This window comes from Bombina bombina, chromosome 3, assembly GCF_027579735.1.
Source record: "Bombina bombina isolate aBomBom1 chromosome 3, aBomBom1.pri, whole genome shotgun sequence".
Lineage (NCBI taxonomy): Eukaryota > Metazoa > Chordata > Amphibia > Anura > Bombinatoridae > Bombina > Bombina bombina.
In genome coordinates, this window is record NC_069501.1 from 425,756,116 (window position 1) to 425,776,655 (window position 20,540).

The following is a 20,540-nucleotide window of genomic DNA, read 5'->3' on the forward strand; positions in this document are numbered from 1 at the left end:
AGATAACTCCAGTATCACCATAAGAAAAGCCGATAAAGGAGGTATGACTGTTGTTCTTGACCGTGAAACTTATGTTGCTGAAGCATTAAGGCAACTAAATAATAGGGAGGATTATTCCATCCTTAAAGGTGACCCCACCTCTGTCTTCAGGAGGGAGCTTGTGGATCTTTTGGATGAGGGTGTGGAATCAGGGTTCATTGATCCAACTACCTTTGCATACCTGGTCCCTGATTTTCCTAAAATTCCTGCCTTCCACCATTTTCCTAAGGTCCACAAGTCCCTCTTTGAAGTTAAAGGTCGCCCAATTGTAAGTGGGGTTGATTCCCTGCTGTGTAATTTATCTGAGTGGGTGGACAGCATCCTACAGCCAATGGTTATTTCATTACCCTCGCATTTGCGAGATACTAAACATGTTTTACAGTTAATGAAAAATGTAGTCTGGACATCACAATCCAGATGGTTAACTGTGGATGCTGTCTCACTCTACTCCTGTATACCCCATGACACAGGTTTGAAGGCAATTTGTTTTTTCTTGGACAACTTTGGTAATTACACTGAAGATTTCAATTGTTTCATTGTGAAAGTTGTGGGGTTCCTCCTTACACACAATTTTTTTGTGTTCGAGGGGGTGTACTATCTCCAAAGGTGTGGAACAGCGATGGGGGCAAAATTTGCCCCATCCTATGCTAATCTGTTCCTAGGATTCTGGGAGTTCTTCCACATCTTTGGAGATAGTAACCCTTTCCGTGTCTATATATCTACATATCGAAGATATATAGACGATCTGATCTTTATATGGACAGGAACCCAAAAACAAGCTTTAGAATTCTGTTCAACCCTAAATTCAAATGATATGAATCTCAAATTTACATTTGAATTTAATGACATAAGTGCTAATTTTTTAGATCTTACCCTTATAGGGCTCCCAGATGGCAGAGTTAAAACAGTTTCCTACAGGAAACCCATCTCAGGGAATTCAGTCCTATTCGGGACTAGCTGCCATCCGAAACATGTCCCAGAAGCAATTGCTAAAGGGGAGATGATCAGATTAAAAAGAAACTGTTCAGATGACAGCGACTTCAAGACTTTAGCCAGGGACCTTGAATCTAGGCTTCAACAACGCAGATATCCAAAAAAAGCCATTCGTAAGGCCAAACATTTGGTGAGCTCCAAAACCAGAGATAGTCTTCTGGTAGATAGACAAATAAATGATTCTAAGCCCTTTGATGGAGTGACGTTTGTCACCACTCACAGTGGACAATACAATGACATTTGTTCCATTATACGCAAGCACTTTAAAATCCTCAATGCAGATGATAAATTAATTGAAATGGTTAAAAGTGGTGTTAGGTGTGCATATAGGAAAGGTCCCACACTGGGCTCCCAGCTATCTCCAACTATGTTGCCCACTAAGACTAATGATGCTTGTGCGTGGATCAGACATCAGGGCATGCATAAATGTGGCCACAGAAAATGCAAACCGTGTGACTTTGTACGCACTGGAAATACATTTACAAGTTATGTTACAGGGAAAACATTCAACATCAAAACACTCTTAAATTGCACATGTACTAATGTGATTTATGTACTTAACTGCTCCTCATGTAAAATTCAATACATAGGTCTCACCTCCAGAGATGTAAACACCAGAATTAGGGAACACCTTTCCTCTTTTACTACAGTTAAATCAAGTACCCCTGTAGTCCAGCATTTCGGGGTCTACCATGGAGGGAACCTTTCTTCCTTTTCTTGGAGTGCTATAGAAAGGGTTCACAGACCTAAAAGGGGAGGTTCCATAGATCGCATGCTGGAGTTGAGAGAAGCCCATTGGATTTTCACAATGGGCACTCGTATTCCAAATGGGCTCAACTCCAAGTATGATATCATGAATTTGTGGTAATTGGTATGGGCTCCTTAGCTCTCTGTATACTTTACCCTTGATTACTTAGGACAATCATGTAACTTAGAAATTTTAACCCATATTATTGCTTACGATTAAGATTTATAATTATGTTATAGGGTTAGGGTCCGCCTGAACAGTATCAGACTCTTCTATGTGTATAATATGTTTTGACTTTTGAACCCTCATATTCTTTGTTAGAGTGAGAATATCTATAGCTAATATGGTACACATTGTACACAATGTATGTTTTGAGATTTTGCACATTGTATATTGCACTATTTCTAATTTTGGAGGTTTGGTGTGTATTTTTCATTCTGCAACAGGCTTATTCCATGTATAAGTGAATTCTATATTTGTCAAATTCGCTAGGTTTAATTGCTTAGGAGGTTCTGTTTGTATTAGCTTTCTTTGTATAGAGTATGTAATCAACAGGTGTGTTCTAATTTTTAACCAATAGGATTTTAGGTATGAGTATTTAGAGAGGTGTGTCACACAGCACTATAGGCTATGACTACGGCTCTCAGCCGAAACACGTAAGCCAAACAGTGCCACACCTGGTATGCTTTTACTTGTGACTGCCATTCGTTTTTAATCTGAGTTTGAAATAAAGACGTTTTAATTATACTCTCTAGGATTACCGCTTCTCTATATTTCAACCTTAACCTTATGCCAGGAAAAGCCACGCTTTTCACACCAGTACAATCAAGACCTCCACACTTTATGGTAGATACGACGAGTAACTGGCTTAGGAGCTTGAACCAGAGAGTGTTGATAAGACTCTCAGAAAACCCTCTCTTGGCTAAGACTAAGCATTTAATTTCCACGCAGTCAGCTTCAGAGAATCTAGATTTTGAAGAACGAAGGGACCCTGTATCGGTAGATCTCTGCGACAAGGTAACCTCTACTAAGGAAATGAGGACATCCCCACCAGATCCACAAACCACGTCCTTTGCGGCCATGATGGAGCAATCAGAATCACTGATGCAAGCCACCACACGAGGGAAAAGCGGTAATGGAGGAAAAAAATATGAGAGTGAACCTCCATGGTACTGATGGGCTTCTATCAGTTCCGCCCGAGGATCCCTCGACCCGTACCTGGGTAGCTTGGTATTGAGGCAGGATGCCATGAGATCTATCTCAGCGTCCCCCACTCGCTACATATCTCTGCAAACACCTCGGGGTGGAGAGACCATACCCCTGGGTGAAAGGATTGCCTGCTGAGGAAGTCTGCTTCCCAGTTGTCCACACCCGGAGGTTATATTGTCTGATTGGAATCTGATAAGCTAGGACGAACCCAGAAGGGGACAAGCCTTCAGGGCATTGAAGATTGTCCGGAGTTCCAATATATTGATTGGAAGGGAGGACTCCTCCTTAGTTCACAGCCCTTGTGCCTTCTTGGCACCCCATACGGCTCCCCAGCCAGAAAGGCTTGCGTCCGTAGTCACAATCTCAAGAAGCACATGCCTTGGGACAGATGATCTGGACAGGGCCACCAAAAGCAAGTTTCTCGACAGTTTGTCCAGCACAATCTGTTGAGACAGATCTGAATGGTCGCCATTCAATTGTCTCAGCATGCATAGTTGTAATGGTCTGAGATGGGATCCAGCAAAGGGAATGATGTCTATACATGACACCATGAGTCCGATCACCTCCATACAATGGGCCACTGAGGGTCTCAAGGAGGCCTGGAGGGCAAGACAAGTAGTAGTTAGCTTTTAACGTCTCTGATCTGTGAGAAATATTCTCATGGATATGTAGTCTATTATCGTCCCCAGGAAATTCACCCTTGTACTTTGAGTAAGAGAACTCTTTACCAAGTTTATCTTCCATTCATGTGATCGAAGAAGACTGAAAAGGGACTCCGAGTGTTCTTCTGCTAGACTAAAAGATGGTGCCTGTACCAAGATATCGTCCAGGTAAGGCTCTACTGCAATACCTTGTGTTCTGACAACTGCTAGAATAGTCCCCAGAACCTTTCGAAAATATCTTTGGAACAGTAGCTAGGCCAAACAGAAGAGCTAAGAACTAGAAGTGCTGGTCCAGAAAGGCAAACTTCAGGAACTGAAAATGTTCCCTGTGTATCGGAACCTGAAGGTATGCATCCTTCAGTTCTATGGTGGTCATATACTGTCCTTCCTGAACCAGAGGAAGGATTGACAGTATTGTCTCCATCTTGAAAGAGGGAAGATTCAGAAACTTGTTTAGGCACTTTAAGTCCAGAATTGGACGAAAAGTTCCTTCCTTTTTTGGAACCACGAAAAGGTTTGAATAAAACCCCCAAACCTCCTTCTGCTGTAGGTACCGAGACAACTACATCTAGAGAGAGGAGAGATCTTGTACGCAACCTAAAAAGGCAGTCCTCTTTTCTGGTCTTGTAGACAGTCTGGAGAGTAGGAATCTGCCCCTGGGCGGAAGAGATTTGAATCCTAACCGGTATCCCTGAGATACAACCTCCAGAACCCAAGGATCCTGTACATACTGGAAACAAGCGTCTGAAAGAGAGAGACAAGTCTGCCCCTATTCAATCCAAACCCCTTCATGCCGATTTGTTCTCGGCGGGCTTCTTAGTCTGTTTGGACTTATTCCAGGACTGAGCCGGCTTTCAAGTACTCTTGGGCTGCGCAGTCTTGGATGAGGATTGCTATCGTTGTGATTTGTTATAACGAAAATTAGACAATTGCTGTCCCTTAGGCCTATTCTTATCCTGCGGTAGGAAGGCACCTTTCCCTCCGGTAACCGTAGAAATAATGGAGTCCAGCCCTGGACCGAATAATAACATATTATGCTTACCTGATAATTTTCTTTTCTTCAGATGGAAAGAGTCCACAGCTGCATTCATTACTTCTGGGAAATAAGAACCTGGCCACCAGAAGGCAAAGACACCCCAGCCAAAGGCTTAAATACTCCTCTCACTTCCCTCATCCCCCAGTCATTCTGCTTAGGAACAAGGAACAGTAGAAGAAATACCAGGGTGAAAAGGTGCCAGAAGAATAAAAATAAGAGACTCCCCACAGAAAAAAATACAGGTGGGGAGCTGTGGACTCTTTCCATCTAAAGAAAAGAAAATTATCAGGTAAGCATAATTTGAGTTTTTCTTCATAAATGGAGAGAGTCCACAGTTGCATTCAATACTTTTGGGAAAACAATACCCGAGCTATAGAGGACACTGAATGCAAGAACGGGAGGGTGGAATAGGTGGCCCATTCTGAGGGCACCAGGCCTGAAAACCACACCCAACCAAACCCCACTTCGTCAAAGCCGGGTACAAAAACTAGAAGGAAAAGGCCCCAAGGACACTGACTCGCAGAGGGTCCGAAAGCATAACTAGAGACCGCAAGCAAACACACTGAGCCAACACTCCTCCAGAAAAACAGTCGCCCAGCAGTCGGTCCCCACACAACCCTTTACTAGCACAAGTACCAAAATCCCCAAAAGGGAGAGGACAAGGAGGAGCCATAGGGATACCCAAAAGGTACAGCGAGATCCATGAGGAAAAACTCCACTCCAAAATCAAACCAAGTCCACAAAGACCCGAAAGGATACTGAGAACAAGGGGAGACGACGCCCACCCCAGGCAGAACCACAAGGAACAAACCGGGCATAATCAAAGAGAAGGAACATCTCCCAAACATTGTCTTCAGCTTTCTTTTTCGGTGCTGTTGCACAAACGTCCTCAAAAGTCAGAACTCAGAGACTGAGCAAACATTACAAATACTGGTAGCAAACTCAGAAGATAAACACATAGTAACACACTGCAATCAGTAGGAAGAAACAGGGAAAACACTATCCCTAAGGAAGAGCAGCCGAACAAAATTTTAGATTGCCCAACCTCCAAAACAGAGGGTGCACACCAGGCAATCCAGGCCGCCAGACCTACTGACAGATCTCAAACAGGGGAGAGGCACAGAACCTCAAAAAAGGTCCACTGGCACCCCAAGACCTGAGGATGAACAACAGATCTCAGATCCTACACCTAGCCGGACCAGTCCAAGCAACGGCAGAGCTGAAGCAGGGGAACCAAAAGGAACCCCAAGACCAGCCCCCAAGAGGGCAAAAGAATAGACACAGCCACTTCAACCTTGAGACAATCGAGCAGGCATTAGACCCAAGGAGATCTAGCAAAGCCACCCAACTAAGTCTCAATGCGGAGCCAGCAGCTACCCAGATGTAAAGGAACAACTCAAAGAGCAGACCAATCCCCGAACCGGAGAAAACATCTGTTCCAACCTCCCGAACACCCCTAAAAAAGGAATCACACTTCCCGGGGGAAACATAGCCTGGGTTACCTGCATGTGTAGTAGTAGAAGGGGGGTAGGGAACTCGCCTCCCGGAGGGCAGGGACCCCCGAGGCAGATGTCTCAGCAGTCCCTTGAATCCCTGAGCCCGAGGAAGAAGGCGCCCTAGGACGGCCTAAAGAACATAACTGACTGACCTGAGTCAATGGGGCCAATTTGCATTTGTCACAGGACGAAGAATCTGAATCAGAAAGTTGAACAATCTCAACATCAGCATCCTCCATAATTGGATAAAGGATACCAAAAGATGGACTATATATTTAACAATTTAGACGGCACCCGACACCCACAATGGTTGGGGCACTCACCACCTCCTATGAACCAGACACCAGCAGACCAGATTTCTCCGTCGCCACACAGTCAGGAATGCGGAAAAGGGTGACCAGAACGTTAACACGTCTTGAACCGTACAGACCAAAAGAAGGTTGCATCACTTTGAAAGGCTGTTATGTTCCAAAAAGCCACGAGCCCAGTTAACACTACACATAAGCAAATTGAATCACATAACAAACATGATTAAAAAAAACCCATAATTTATGCTTACCTGATAAATTTATTTCTCTTGTAGTGTGTTCAGTCCACGGGTCATCCATTACTTATGGGATATATTCTCCTTCCCAACAGGAAGTTGCAAGAGGATCACCCAAGCAGAGCTGCTATATAGCTCCTCCCCTCACATGTCATATCCAGTCATTCGACCGAAACAATACGAGAAAGGAGAAACTATAGGGAGCAGTGGTGACTGGAGTTATAATTTAAAATTTAGAACCTGCCTCAAAAAAGACAGGGCGGGCCGTGGACTGAACACACTACAAGAGAAATAAATTTATCAGGTAAGCATAAATTATGTTTTCTCTTGTTAAGTGTGTTCAGTCCACGGGTCATCCATTACTTATGGGATACCAATACCAAAGCTAAAGTACACGGATGATGGGAGGGACAAGGCAGGAACATTAAACAGAAGGAACCACTGCCTGTAGAACCTTTCTCCCAAAAACAGCCTCCGAAGAACAAAAGTGTCAAATTTGTAAAATTTGGAAAAAGTATGAAGTGAAGACCAAGTTGCAGCCTTGCAAATCTGTTCAACAGAGGCCTCATTCTTAAAGGCCCAGGTGGAAGCCACAGCTCTAGTGGAATGAGCTGTAATTCTTTCAGGAGGCTGCTGTCCAGCAGTCTCATAGGCTAAACGTATTATGCTACGAAGCCAAAACGAGAGAGAGGTAGCCGAAGCCTTTTGACCTCTCCTCTGTCCAGAGTAAACGACAAACAGGGAAGAAGTTTGCTGAAAATCTTTAGTTGCCTGTAAGTAGAACTTCAGGGCACGGACCACGTCTAGATTATGCAAAAGACGTTCCTTCTTTGAAGAAGGATTAGGACATAATGATGGAACAACAATCTCTTGATTGATATTCCTGTTAGAAACAACCTTAGGTAAAAACCCAGGTTTAGTACGCAGGACTACCTTGTCTGAATGAAAGATCAGATAAGGAGAATCACAATGTAAGGCAGATAACTCAGACTCTTCGAGCAGAGGAAATAGCCATCAAAAAACAGAACTTTCCAAGATAAAAGCTTAATATCAATGGAATGAAGGGGTTCAAACGGAACACCCTGAAGAACTTTAAGAACCAAGTTTAAGCTCCAAGGAGGAGCAACAGTTTTAAACACTGGCTTAATTCTAGCCAAAGCCTGACAAAAGGCCTGGACGTCTGGATTCTCTGCCAGACGCTTGTGTAAAAGAATAGACAGAGCAGAAATCTGTCCCTTTAGTGAACTAGCGGATAAGCCCTTTTCTAAACCCTCTTGTAGAAAGGACAATATCCTAGGAATCCTAACCTTACTCCATGAGTAACTCTTGGATTCACACCAATATAAATATTTACGCCATATCTTATGGTAAATTTTTCTGGTAACAGGTTTCCGAGCCTGTATTAATGTATGAATAACCAAATCCGAAAACCCACGCTTCGATAGAATCAAGCGTTCAATTTCCAAGCAGTCAGCCTCAGAGAAATTAGGTTTGGATGGTTGAAAGGACCCTGTATTAGAAGGTCCTGCCTCAGGGGTAGAGACCATGGTGGACAGGACGACATGTCCACTAGGTCTGCATACCAGGTCCTGCATGGCCACGCAGGCGCTATCAGAATCACCGATGCTCTCTCCCGTTTGATCCTGGCAATCAGTCGAGGTAGCAACGGAAAAGGTGGAAACACATAAGCTATGTTGAAAACCCAAGGGGCTGCTAGTGCATCTACCAGCACCGCTCCCGGGTCCCTGGACCTGGATCCGTAACAAGGAAGCTTGGCGTTCTGGCGAGATGCCATGAGATCCAGATCCGGTTTGCCCCAACGACGAATGAGTTGAGCAAATACTTCCGGGTGAAGTTCCCACTCCCCCGGATGAAAAGTCTGGCGACTTAGAAAATCCGCCTCCCAGTTCTCCACGCCTGGGATGTAGATCGCCGACAGGTGGCAAGAGTGAGACTCTGCCCAGCGAATTATCTTCGAGACTTCCAACATCGCTAGGGAACTCCTGGTTCCCCCTTGATGATTGATGTAAGCCACAGTCGTGATGTTGTCCGACTGAAATCTGATGAACCTCAGTGTTGCTAACTGAGGCCAAGCTAGAAGAGCATTGAATATTGCTCTTAATTCCAGAATGTTTATTGGGAGGAGTTTCTCCTCCTGAGTCCACTATCCCTGAGCCTTCAGGGAGTTCCAGACTGCTCCCCAGCCTAGTAAGCTGGCATCTGTTGTTACAATCGTCCAATCAGGTCTGCGAAAGGTCATTCCTTTGGACAGATGAACCCGTGACAACCACCAGAGAAGAGAATCTCTGGTCTCCTGGTCCAGATTTAGCAAAGGGGACAGATCTGAGTAATCCCCGTTCCATTGACTTAGCATGCATAGTTGCAGCGGTCTGAGATGTAGTCTCGCAAATAGCACTATGTCCATTGCCGCGACCATTAAGCCGATTACTTCCATGCACTGAGCTACTGATGGGCTTGGAATGGAGTGAAGGACACGGCAAGCATTGAGAATCTTTGATAACCTGGACTCCGTCAGGTAAATCTTCATCTCTACAGAATCTATAAGAGTCCCTAGAAAAGGGACCCTTGTGAGTGGTAACAGAGAACTCTTTTCCATGTTCACTTTCCACCCATGCGACCTCAGAAATGCTAGAACTATCTCTGTATGAGACTTTGCATTTTGAAAACTTGACGCTTGTATCAGAATGTCGTCTAGGTACGGAGCCACCGCTATGCCTCGTGGTCTTAGTACCGCCAGAAGTGAGCCCAGAACCTTTGTAAAAATTCTCGGAGCCGTAGCTAACCCGAAGGGAAGAGCTACAAACTGGTAATGCCTGTCTAGAAAGGCAAACCTTAGGTACCGATAATGATCTTTGTGAATCGGTATGTGATGGTAGGCATCCTTTAAGTCCACTGTGTTCATATATTGACCATCTTGGATCATGGGTAGGATGGTCCGAATGGTTTCCATCTTGAACGATGGAACCCTTAGGAATTTGTTTAAGATTTTTAAGTCTAAGATTAGTCTGAAGGTTCCCTCTTTTTTGGGAACCACAAACAGATTTGAATAAAATCCTTGCCCCTGTTCCGTTCGCGGAACTGGGTGGATCACTCCCATCACTAAGAGGTCTTGTACACATTGTAGGAATGCCTCTTTCTTTACTAGGTTTGTTGATAACCTCGACAGATGTAACCTCCCTTGTGGAGGAGAAGATTTGAAATCCAGAAGGTATCCCTGAGATATAATCTCCAACGTCCAGGGATCCTGTACATCCCTTGCCCAATCCTGGGCGAAGAGAGAAAGTCTGCCCCCCACTAGATCCGTCTCCGGAAAGGGGGCCCTGTCTTCATGCTGTCTTAGGGGCGGAAGTAGGCTTCCTGGCCTGCTTGCCCTTGTTCCATGACTGGTTGCCTCTCCAACCCTGTCTGTAACGAGCAGTAGTTCCTTCCTGTTTTGGGGCGGAGGAAGTTGATGCTTCTCCTGCCTTGAAATTACAAAAGGCACGAAAATTAGACTGTTTGGCCTTTGATTTGGCCCTGTCCTGAGGAAGGGCGTGGCCCTTACCTCCAGTAATGTCAGCAATAATTTCCTTCAAGCCGGGCCCGAATAAGGTCTGCCCTTTGAAAGGAATGTTCAGTAGTTTAGACTTAGAAGTTACATCTGCTGACCAGGATTTAAGCCATAGCGCTCTGCGCGCCTGTATGGCGAATCCGGAATTCTTAGCCGTAAGTTTGGTTAAATGCACTACGGCATCCGACACAAACGCATTAGCCAGTTTAAGGGTTCTAATCTTGCTCAAAGACTCATCCAATGGTGCTGTGCGAATCGCTTCTTCCAGAGATTCAAACCAGAATGCCGCTGCAGCAGTGACAGGCGCAATGCATGCAAGGGGCTGTAATATAAAACCTTGTTGAACAAACATTTTCTTAAGGTAACACTCTAATTTTTTATCCATTGGATCTGAGAAAGCACAGCTATCCTCCACCGGGATAGTGGTGCGCTTGGCTAAAGTAGAAACTGCACCCTCCCCCTTAGGGACCGTCTGCCATAAGTCTCGTGTGGTGGCGTCTATAGGGAACATTTTTCTAAATATCGGAGGAGGGGAAAAAGGCACACCGGGTTTATCCCACTCCTTGCTAATAATCTCTGTAAACCTCTTTGGTATAGGAAAAACGTCAGTACACACCGGTACCGCATAGTATTTATCCAGCCTACATAATTTCTCTGGGATTGCCACCGTGTCGCAATCATTCAGAGCCGCTAACATCTCCCCTAGTAACACGCGGAGGTTCTCAAGCTTAAATTTAAAATTTGAAATTTCTGAATCCGGTCTCCCCGAATCAGAACCGTCACCCACAGAATGAAGCTCTCCGTCCTCATGTTCTGCAAATTGTGACGCAGTATCAGACATGGCTCTCGTGTCATCGGCGCACTCTGTCCTTAACCCAGAGCTGTCGCGCTTGCCTCTTAACTCGGGCATATTGTATAATACTTCTTTCATAACATTAGCCATATCATGTAAAGTGATTTGTAAGGGCCTTGATGTACTTGGCGCCTCAATCTCACGCAACTCCCGAGCGGGAGGCGAAGGTACTGACACGTGAGGAGAGTTAGACGGCATAACTTCCCCCTCGTTGTCTGGTGATAATTTCTTTAATCGGTACAGATTGACTTTTATTCAAAGTAATATCAATACAATTGGTACACATATTTCTATTGGGCTCCACATCGGCTTTTGAACATAATGAACAAGCAGATTCCTCTGTATCAGACATGTTTAAACAGACTAGCAATGAAGCTAGCAAGCTTGGAAATTACTTTCAATAAGTTTACAAGCAATATAAAAAACGCTGCAGCGCTTATCAAAAACACAGTTGAATAACAATGAACTAATTCAGTTAAAGTCAACAATTCTTAATCGGTAAATGTATTAATTAGCAGAGGATTGCACCCATTAGCAAAAGGATGATTAACCCCTCAGTACCCAAAAACGGATATCAAATTAAGATTTAACTCTTTTATCACAGTCAAACACACTGTCACAGGTCTGCTGTGACTGATTACCTCCCTCAAAAACGAATTTTGAAGACCCCTGAGCTCTCTAGAGACGTCCTGGATCAAGGAGGAAGAAGCAGGAAGACTGTGCTAGAATTTTAACTGCGCAACAAGGCGCTAAAAAAAGGCCCCTCCCACTCATTTACAACAGTGGGAGACCTGATCTAACTGTTTCTATGCAGAAATATACGTTAGCCATGTGGAAAAAAATCATGCCCAAAAGGATTTATCACCAAAGTACCTCACAAAAACGAATAACATGCCAGTAAACGTTTTAAAAACAAACTTTTTCTTTTAATGTCATGCAAAGTTATCACTAAGCCTGCTATAAGGCTTAAGCATTATTTCAGTATTAACAGTATTTTCTCAGTCAAATTCTAGTCCCTAGAAAATAACTCTACTGTGCATACATTTATCAGCCTGATACCAGTCGCTACTACTGCATTTAAGGCTGTACTTACATCATACGGGTAACAGCAGTGTTTTCTTAGTCAATTCCATTCCCAGAAAATATTGTACTGCACATACCTCATTTGCGGGGGACCCCGCATGCTATTCCCATTTTCTTAAGTTACCCCACTCCTCAGAATGTCGAGAACAGCCAGTGGATCTTAGTTACGCCTGCTAAGATCATAGAAAACGCAGGCAGTTTATTCTTCCAAATACTGCCTGAGATAGAAAAACTGCACACTCCGGTGCCATTTAAAATAAACTTTTGATTGAAGAATAAATAATTAAAAACTCCAACACCTCTCGCGACCTCCTTTGTTGAGGGTTGCAAGAGAATGACTGGGTATGACATGTGAGGGGAGGAGCTATATAGCAGCTCTGCTTGGGTGATCCTCTTGCAACTTCCTGTTGGGAAGGAGAATATATCCCATAAGTAATGGATGACCCGTGGACTGAACACACTTAACAAGAGAAAACTCTTTTAACCCTTGATTCCAAGATACTATAAGGAGTCCCACTGAGACCCTGTATTTTTCATGTAAGTTCGCAGGAACAAATGAGTTACAGTACATTCATGAAGAAGTAAAATTAAACGATCCTACCCGAATCTATGCAGTGGAACAGGAACACGGCCCTTCAAGTGTGATGGATAGTAGCATCGCCTACGCAATGGATTTGAGAGAAGCAGGCAGCAAAGTTCGACAACGCCGATTGCTTGTGGAGTTAAAATGAATCGGTCTGGTTTCGCAGAAAGACTCTTCCATCCGGACTCTTCTCTAACAACCTCCTGGGACGAAAGGCAAAAAGAATGACTGGGGGTTTGAGGGAAGTGGGAGGAGTATTTAACCTTTGGCTGGGTTGTCTTTGTCTCCTCCTGGTGGCCAGGTTTTTATTTCCTAAAAGTAATAAATGCAGCTGTGGACTCTCCATTTATGAAGAAAATCTTCCCCTTGAAAGGAAGAGAAAAGAGTCTGGATTTAGAAGTCATATCCGCAGACCAAGACTTCAACCAGAGAGCCCGGCGGGCTAGGTCACAGATGAAGGAGTTAGCAATTCTCAGAGCTTTAATTCTCTCCTGAATATCCTCAAGGGGAGTCTCTACCTCAATGGGCTCCGACAGAGTGTCGCACCAATAGGTCAGCTGCTGCCGGTTGAAATAAAAACCCTGTATGTTGGAACGTCTTCCTCAGTCGTTTCCATTTTCTTATCCATAGGCTCTCTAAAAGAAGATCTATCCTCCAGAGGGATAGTAGTACGCTTAGCCAGCGTAGAAATAGCACCATCCACCTTAGGGATGGAGCCCCACAAATCTAATTGAGAGTCAGAGACCGGAAATACTTTTTTAAAGTAGACAAGGGGGAAAAGAAGCTCCTATTCTTTCCAATTTGTTACTAATAATGTTCGCCATCTTAACTGGCACAGAAAAAGTCAGCGAGACCTTCCCATCTTCATAAACCCTGTCAAATTTAGGGATCTTGGGTTCCTCAGGAAGTTTAGCCCCTGGAACCTCTAGTGTAGACAGAACCTCCTTTAATAAAAACGCAGATGCTCAATTTTTAAATCTAAAAGGTGGGTTCCTCCACTGAAGGAGGTTTAGAAACTGAATTTTCCGACTCAGAAAGTTCCCCCTCTGAAGTTAGAGAGGTTAACTCATCCTCGGATAGCTAAGACATAGTAAATAAATCCAACAAATATTTAGATGACTAGGTCAGGAGAACTATGTTTAATCTTTCTCTTACGTTTGCTAGATGGAGGTAAGGCCGATTGTAACTGCGCGGTAAAGTCCGCAGGAAAAAAGCACCCTCCAGATGGAGGATTAGTTGAGCCGCAGGGAACTGCATGTGGAGCGGGTAGTGTAGAAAGGGTAGTAATCTCTCGGGACACCGGTTCCTGAGAGGTAGACGGCTCAGAGGGGCTAATAGCGCTATGAGTATTAGCAGGCTTGTCTCCCTTCTTAGACTTTAGAACAGTGCTTAGGCAAATGGAACAAAATTGAGCAGGCGGGCAAACCACTCCTCACAATTTAAACAGGAATTATTAATCAGTAAAGAAGGAGCAGAACCTTCTAATGTAGTATCAGAGTCCTCCATAGCTAAGATACATTCACAGAAGGACAAAAAACAAACAAAAAAAAAACAAAAACGCTTTTATTAAAAAAAAACGGCACCTTTATAAATAGCAATTACTGGGGCACTCACCACCTCCTAGACCCAGACAGCTAACAGTGAAAACGCTCTCCTTAGGAGTGATATTCGCAGCAGGATCGTAGGAAAATGAAAAGACCGCACCCGGTCACGTGGTGCGTAGGACAGGACTATGCTATGAAAAAGGTGCTAAGCTATTAACTGCGCAACACTAAAAAACGAAAGCACAGTCTATGAGTCCAAAACTCTCACACTAAAGCAGTTATAAATTAGCCCTTGCTTCTCAAATAATTTCCCTGAAGGAGATATTAACCCTTGATCCTATCAAGGCATAAGAGAGCCACACATACATACATACCGGTCTTACCCTCCAGGATCCATGCTGTGGAACAGGCATAGCCTCTCAAGTGTGACAGTCTTGCAGCAACGCTCTGACATGGACTCGAGTGTGTAACATAAAGCAGTCAAACTCGTCAACACAGATTGCTCAAGAGCTGTTAGGCGACAATCTAGATGGGTTTGCAGAAAAACTTTCCCTGCATCTCCAGACTAACTTTCATCAATACTCTCACTGAGAGGTTCACATAATTACTTAAAACTCCAGTCCTTTCTTGATGGGAACATATTCATTACAGGACAATCCAAATCTTCTGACACTTCTCTGCCACCTCCTATAGTGACGAAAGGCAAAGAATGACTGGGGGATAGGGGAAGTGGGAGGGATATTTAAGCCTTTTGGCTGGGGTGTCTTTGCCTCCTCCTGGTGGCCAGGTGTTGTATTTCCCAACAGTAAGGAGTGAAGTCATGGACTCTCCCTGCCTTATGGAAGGAAAAGCATATTCATATTTTACTTGGAAAGAGGATAACTATACTGAATTACAGTCTCATACTGCAAAATAATATAGCTATTGTTAATAACTTGCTTAACGTGAAGGTAAACTTTGGTGAATGAAAGCGCGTACTATTAAAAACAGGGGACTTTCATTTATCAAAGTTTACAAAGCAGCCGTTTTGAATAAAAACTTACCTTTTTTTTTTCTTTTCACAGCCAGAGCAGCTTCCCCCTCCTGGAGATCCTCTCTTCACGTCGGCAATGACTAATCCTGATTCCTCCAATCACGGCTTTCCCCCCCAGGGTAGTCATTGCCTGAGGCCATGCTGTGATTGGAGGAAGCCGGATTAGTCATTGCGGACGTGTGAAGAGGGGATCTCCAGGTGCGGGAAGCTGCTCTTGCTGTGAAAAGAAAAAAAGGTAAGTTTATAAAAAAAATGGCTGCTTTGTAAACTTTGATGAATGAAAGTGCCCCTATTTTTAAATAGTATTTTTTTTAAAAATGGGCTTTCATTCACCAAATTTTACCTTCACTTTAAGGGCTTAAAGTATAATAATAATGCCCTAGATTTTACAAGAGATTTGGCAGCAGATAAATATTTCCCAACTTAATCAACCTCAGAAAACAGCAGTTACTTTATCAGCCAACTAATCCATAATTGCACCTTGCAGTATAAAATACTGCTTAATCAGATTACATTTTACTATCACACTTAAAGAGACAGTAAAGTCAAAATGAATTGGATAGAGCATAGAATTTTAAACAACTTTGCTTGCCTCTTGTATCCTTAATAAAAAGAAATCCTAGGTGAGCTCAGGAGTGAGCACGTGTCTTTAGCCATCTGGCAGCAGGGTTTGCAACAATGTTTACATCAAATGTTATATATAGTTACATACACTGCTGCAAAATGGCCAAGGACACGTGCACGCTCCCGAGCTCGCCTAGGAGTACTCTAACAAAGGATACTAAGAGAACTAAGCAAAATGGATAATAAAAGTAAATTAGAAAGTTGTTTCAAATTTCAGTTTTTACTTAACTGTTCGTTTAACCTGCAAGTGTATAAATAAGAGAATATAACAGAGAATTGCTTATAATAGAAGGGTTTGGAGTTTTAATAAAGTTGGGATTCAGGATTACATTTCTAAAAGCAGTAGATTGTAAGCTTCCAGAGACTTATCAAGTCACACACAAATAAAAATGCACCATTGTTCATAGATTCCCATTTTCTTACCTTTCTGTAAGAATCTTCTATTGTAGGGTCATACTTCTCCACAAAAATACCCTGAACAAACTGTACTGTCTGGCAGAGAAAAAAAAATGAGACACAAAATTATGGCACGCTAAATAACTAAAGTAGTAACAGAAGTAACAGAATAAAACTTTAAAAATGTTTAAAAGGATAACTGGATAGATTTTATTTTGAAGTTATAATTCCAACCACCTGAAAATATAGGCAGCACATTTTTTGGAGGAGAATTCTTTTTAGACAGTGGAACATTTTTAATTGAACTTTGTATCCTACCAGAATATTTGTACCCTGCAAGATTGATAAGCCAGCCACAGGGAAACATTTTATATGCGTGGATCTACGTATACATATATTTTGGTCCATACATTTTAAAAACGTCAGATATTTTAAAAAGCTCTCGTCTTATTCAACGATAGACCTAAACATAAATGCAAAACTAAACAGCTATTACTCCAGATCTGTCTAAATGGTGCAAAATCCCCAATTGCTAGAAAAAAAACATAATTTATGTAAGAACTTACCTGATAAATTCATTTCTTTCATATTAGCAAGAGTCCATGAGCTAGTGACGTATGGGATATACATTCCTACCAGGAGGGGCAAAGTTTCCCAAACCTCAAAATGCCTATAAATACACCCCCCACCAAACTCACAAATCAGTTTAACGAATAGCCAAGAAGTGGGGTGATCAGAAAAAAAGTGCGAAAGCATAAAAAATAAGGAATTGGAATAATTGTGCTTTATACAAAAAAATCATAACCACCACAAAAAAGGGTGGGCCTCATGGACTCTTGCTAATATGAAAGAAATGAATTTATCAGGTAAGTTCTTACATAAATTATATTTTCTTTCATGTAATTAGCAAGAGTCCATGAGCTAGTGACGTATGGGATAATGACTACCCAAGATGTGGATCTTTCCACGCAAGAGTCACTAGAGAGGGAGGGATAAAATAAAGACAGCCAATTCCGCTGAAAATAATCCACACCCAAAATAAAGTTTAAATCTTATAATGAAAAAAACTGAAAATATAAGCAGAAGAATCAAACTGAAACAGCTGCCTGAAGTACTTTTCTACCAAAAACTGCTTCAGAAGAAGAAAACACATCAAAATGGTAGAATTTAGTAAAAGTATGCAAAGAAGACCAAGTTGCTGCTTTGCAAATCTGATCAACAGAAGCTTCATTCCTAAAAGCCCAGGAAGTAGAAACTGACCTAGTAGAATAAGCTGTAATCCTTTGAGGCGGAGTTTTACCCGACTCGACATAAGCATGATGAATTAAAGATTTCAACCAAGATGCCAAAGAAATGGCAGAGGCCTTCTGACCTTTCCTAGAACCGGAAAAGATAACAAATAGACTAGAAGTCTTTCGGAAAGTCTTAGTAGCTTCAACATAATATTTCAAAGCTCTAACTACATCCAAAGAATGCAATGATTTCTCCTTAGAATTCTTAGGATTAGGACATAATGAAGGAACCACAATTTCTCTACTAATGTTGTTAGAATTCACAACCTTAGGTAAGAATTGAAAAGAAGTTCGCAACACCGCCTTATCCTGATGAAAAATCAGAAAAGGAGACTCACAAGAAAGAGCAGATAATTCAGAAACTCTTCTAGCAGAAGAGATGGCCAAAAGAAACAAAACTTTCCAAGAAAGTAATTTAATGTCCAATGAATGCATAGGTTCAAATGGAGGAGCTTGAAGAGCCCCCAGAACCAAATTCAAACTCCAAGGAGGAGAAATTGACTTAATGACAGGTTTTATACGAACCAAAGCTTGTACAAAACAATGAATATCAGGAAGATTAGCAATCTTTCTGTGAAAAAGAACAGAAAGAGCAGAGATTTGTCCTTTCAAGGAACTTGCAGACAAACCTTTATCCAAACCATCCTGAAGAAACTGTAAAATTCTCGGAATTCTAAAAGAATGCCAGAAAAAAAGGTGAGAAAGACACCAAGAAATGTAAGTCTTCCAGACTCTATAATATATCTTCCTAAATAGATTTACGAGCCTGTAACATAGTATTAATCACAGAGTCAGAGAAACCTCTTTGACTAAGAATCAAGCGTTCAATCTCCATACCTTTAAATTTAAGGATTTGAGATCCTGATGGAAAAAAGGACCTTGCAACAGAAGGTCTGGTCTTAACGGAAGAGTCCACGGTTGGCAAGAGGCCATCCGGACAAGATCCGCATACCAAAACCTGTGAGCCCATGCTGGAGCTACCAGCAGAACGAGCATTCCTTCAGAATCTTGGAGATTACTCTTGGAAGAAGAACTAGAGGCGGAAAGATATAGGCAGGATGATACTTCCAAGGAAGTGATAATGCATCCACTGCCTCCGCCTGAGGATCCCTGGATCTGGACAGATACCTGGGAAGTTTCTTGTTTAGATGAGAAGCCATCAGATCTATTTCTGGAAGTCCCCACATTTGAACAATCTGAAGAAATACCTCTGGGTGAAGAGACCATTCGCCCGGATGTAACGTTTGGCGGCTGAGATAATCCGCTTCCCAATTGTCTATACCTGGGATATGAACCGCAGAAATTAGACAGGAGCTGGATTCCGCCCAAACCAGAATTCGAGATACTTCTTTCATAGCCAGAGGACTGTGAGTCCCTCCTTGATGATTGATATATGCCACAGTTGTGACATTGTCTGTCTGAAAACAAATGAACGATTCTCTCTTTAGAAGAGGCCATGACTGAAGAGCTCTGAAAATTGCACGGAGTTCCAAATTATTGATTGGTAATCTCACCTCCTGAGATTCCCAAACTCCTTGAGCTGTCAGAGACCCCCAAACTGCTCCCCAACCTGTCAGACTTGCATCTGTTGAAATCACAGTCCAGGTTGGAAGAACAAAAGAAGCCCCCTGAACTAAATGTTGGTGATCTGTCCACCACATCAGAGAGTGTCGTACAAATGGTTTTAAAGATATCAATTGATGTATCTTTGTGAAATCCCTGCACCACTGGTTCAGCATACAAAGCTAAAGAGGTCGCATGTGAAAACGAGCAAAGGGGATTGCGTCCGATGCAGCAGTCATAAGACCTAGAATTTCCATGCATAAGGCTACCGAAGGGAATGATTGAGACTGAAGGTTTTGACAGGCTGAAACCAATTTTAGACGTCTCTTGTCTGTCAGAGACAGAGTCATGGACACTGAATCTATCTGGAAACCTAAAAAGGTTACCCTTGTCTAAGGAATCAATGAACTTTTTGGCAAATTGATCCTCCAACCATGATCTCGAAGAAACAATACGAGTCGATACGTATGAGATTCTGCTAAATGTGAAGACTGAGCAAGTACCAAGATATCGTCCAAATAAGGAAATACCACAATACCCTGTTCTCTGATTACAGACAGAAGGGCACCGAGAACCTTTGTAAAAATCCTTGGAGCTGTTGCTAGGCCAAACGGCAGAGCCACAAATTGGTAATGCTTGTCTAGGAAAGAGAATCTCAGAAACTGATAGTGATCTGGATGAATCGGAATATGCAGATATTCATCCTGTAAATCTATTGTGGACATATAATGCCCTTGCTGAACAAAAGGCAGGATAGTCCTTATAGTTACCATTTTGAATGTTGGTATCCTTACATAACGATTCAATATTTTTAGATCCAGAACTGGTCTGAAAGAATTCTCCTTCTTTGGTACAATGAAGAGATTTGAATAAAACCCCAGTCCCTGTTCCAGAATTGGAACTGGCATAATTACTCCAGCCAACTCTAGATCTGAAACACATTTCAGAAATGCTTGAGCCTTCGCTGGATTTACTGGGACACGGGAAAGAAAAAATCTCTTTGCAGGAGGCCTTATTTTGAAGCCAATTCTGTACCCTTCTGAAACAATGTTCTGAATCCAAAGATTGTGAATTGAATTGATCCAAATTTCTTTGAAAAATCGTAATCTGCCCCCTACCAGCTGAGCTGGAATGAGGGCCGCACCTTCATGTGGACTTGGGAGCTGGCTTTGGTTTTCTAAAAGGCTTGGAGTTATTCCAGACTGGAGATGGTTTCCAAACTGATACCGCTCCTGTGGATGAAGGATCAGGCTTTTGTTCCTTATTGTGAC

At 42.7% G+C, this 20,540-nt stretch overlaps 1 protein-coding gene across 1 annotated transcript in view; it reads right to left on the reverse strand.

The window, feature by feature from the left end:
• The window catches only part of RAP1A (RAP1A, member of RAS oncogene family), a 268,597-nt gene that overhangs the window by 55,432 nt on the left and 192,625 nt on the right, over nucleotides 1-20,540 (reverse strand). The window contains exon 4 of the mRNA XM_053706636.1: nucleotides 16,442-16,510. Coding sequence (XP_053562611.1) covers nucleotides 16,442-16,510 — 69 coding nt within the window. The remainder of the gene's footprint in view (nucleotides 1-16,441; nucleotides 16,511-20,540) is intronic.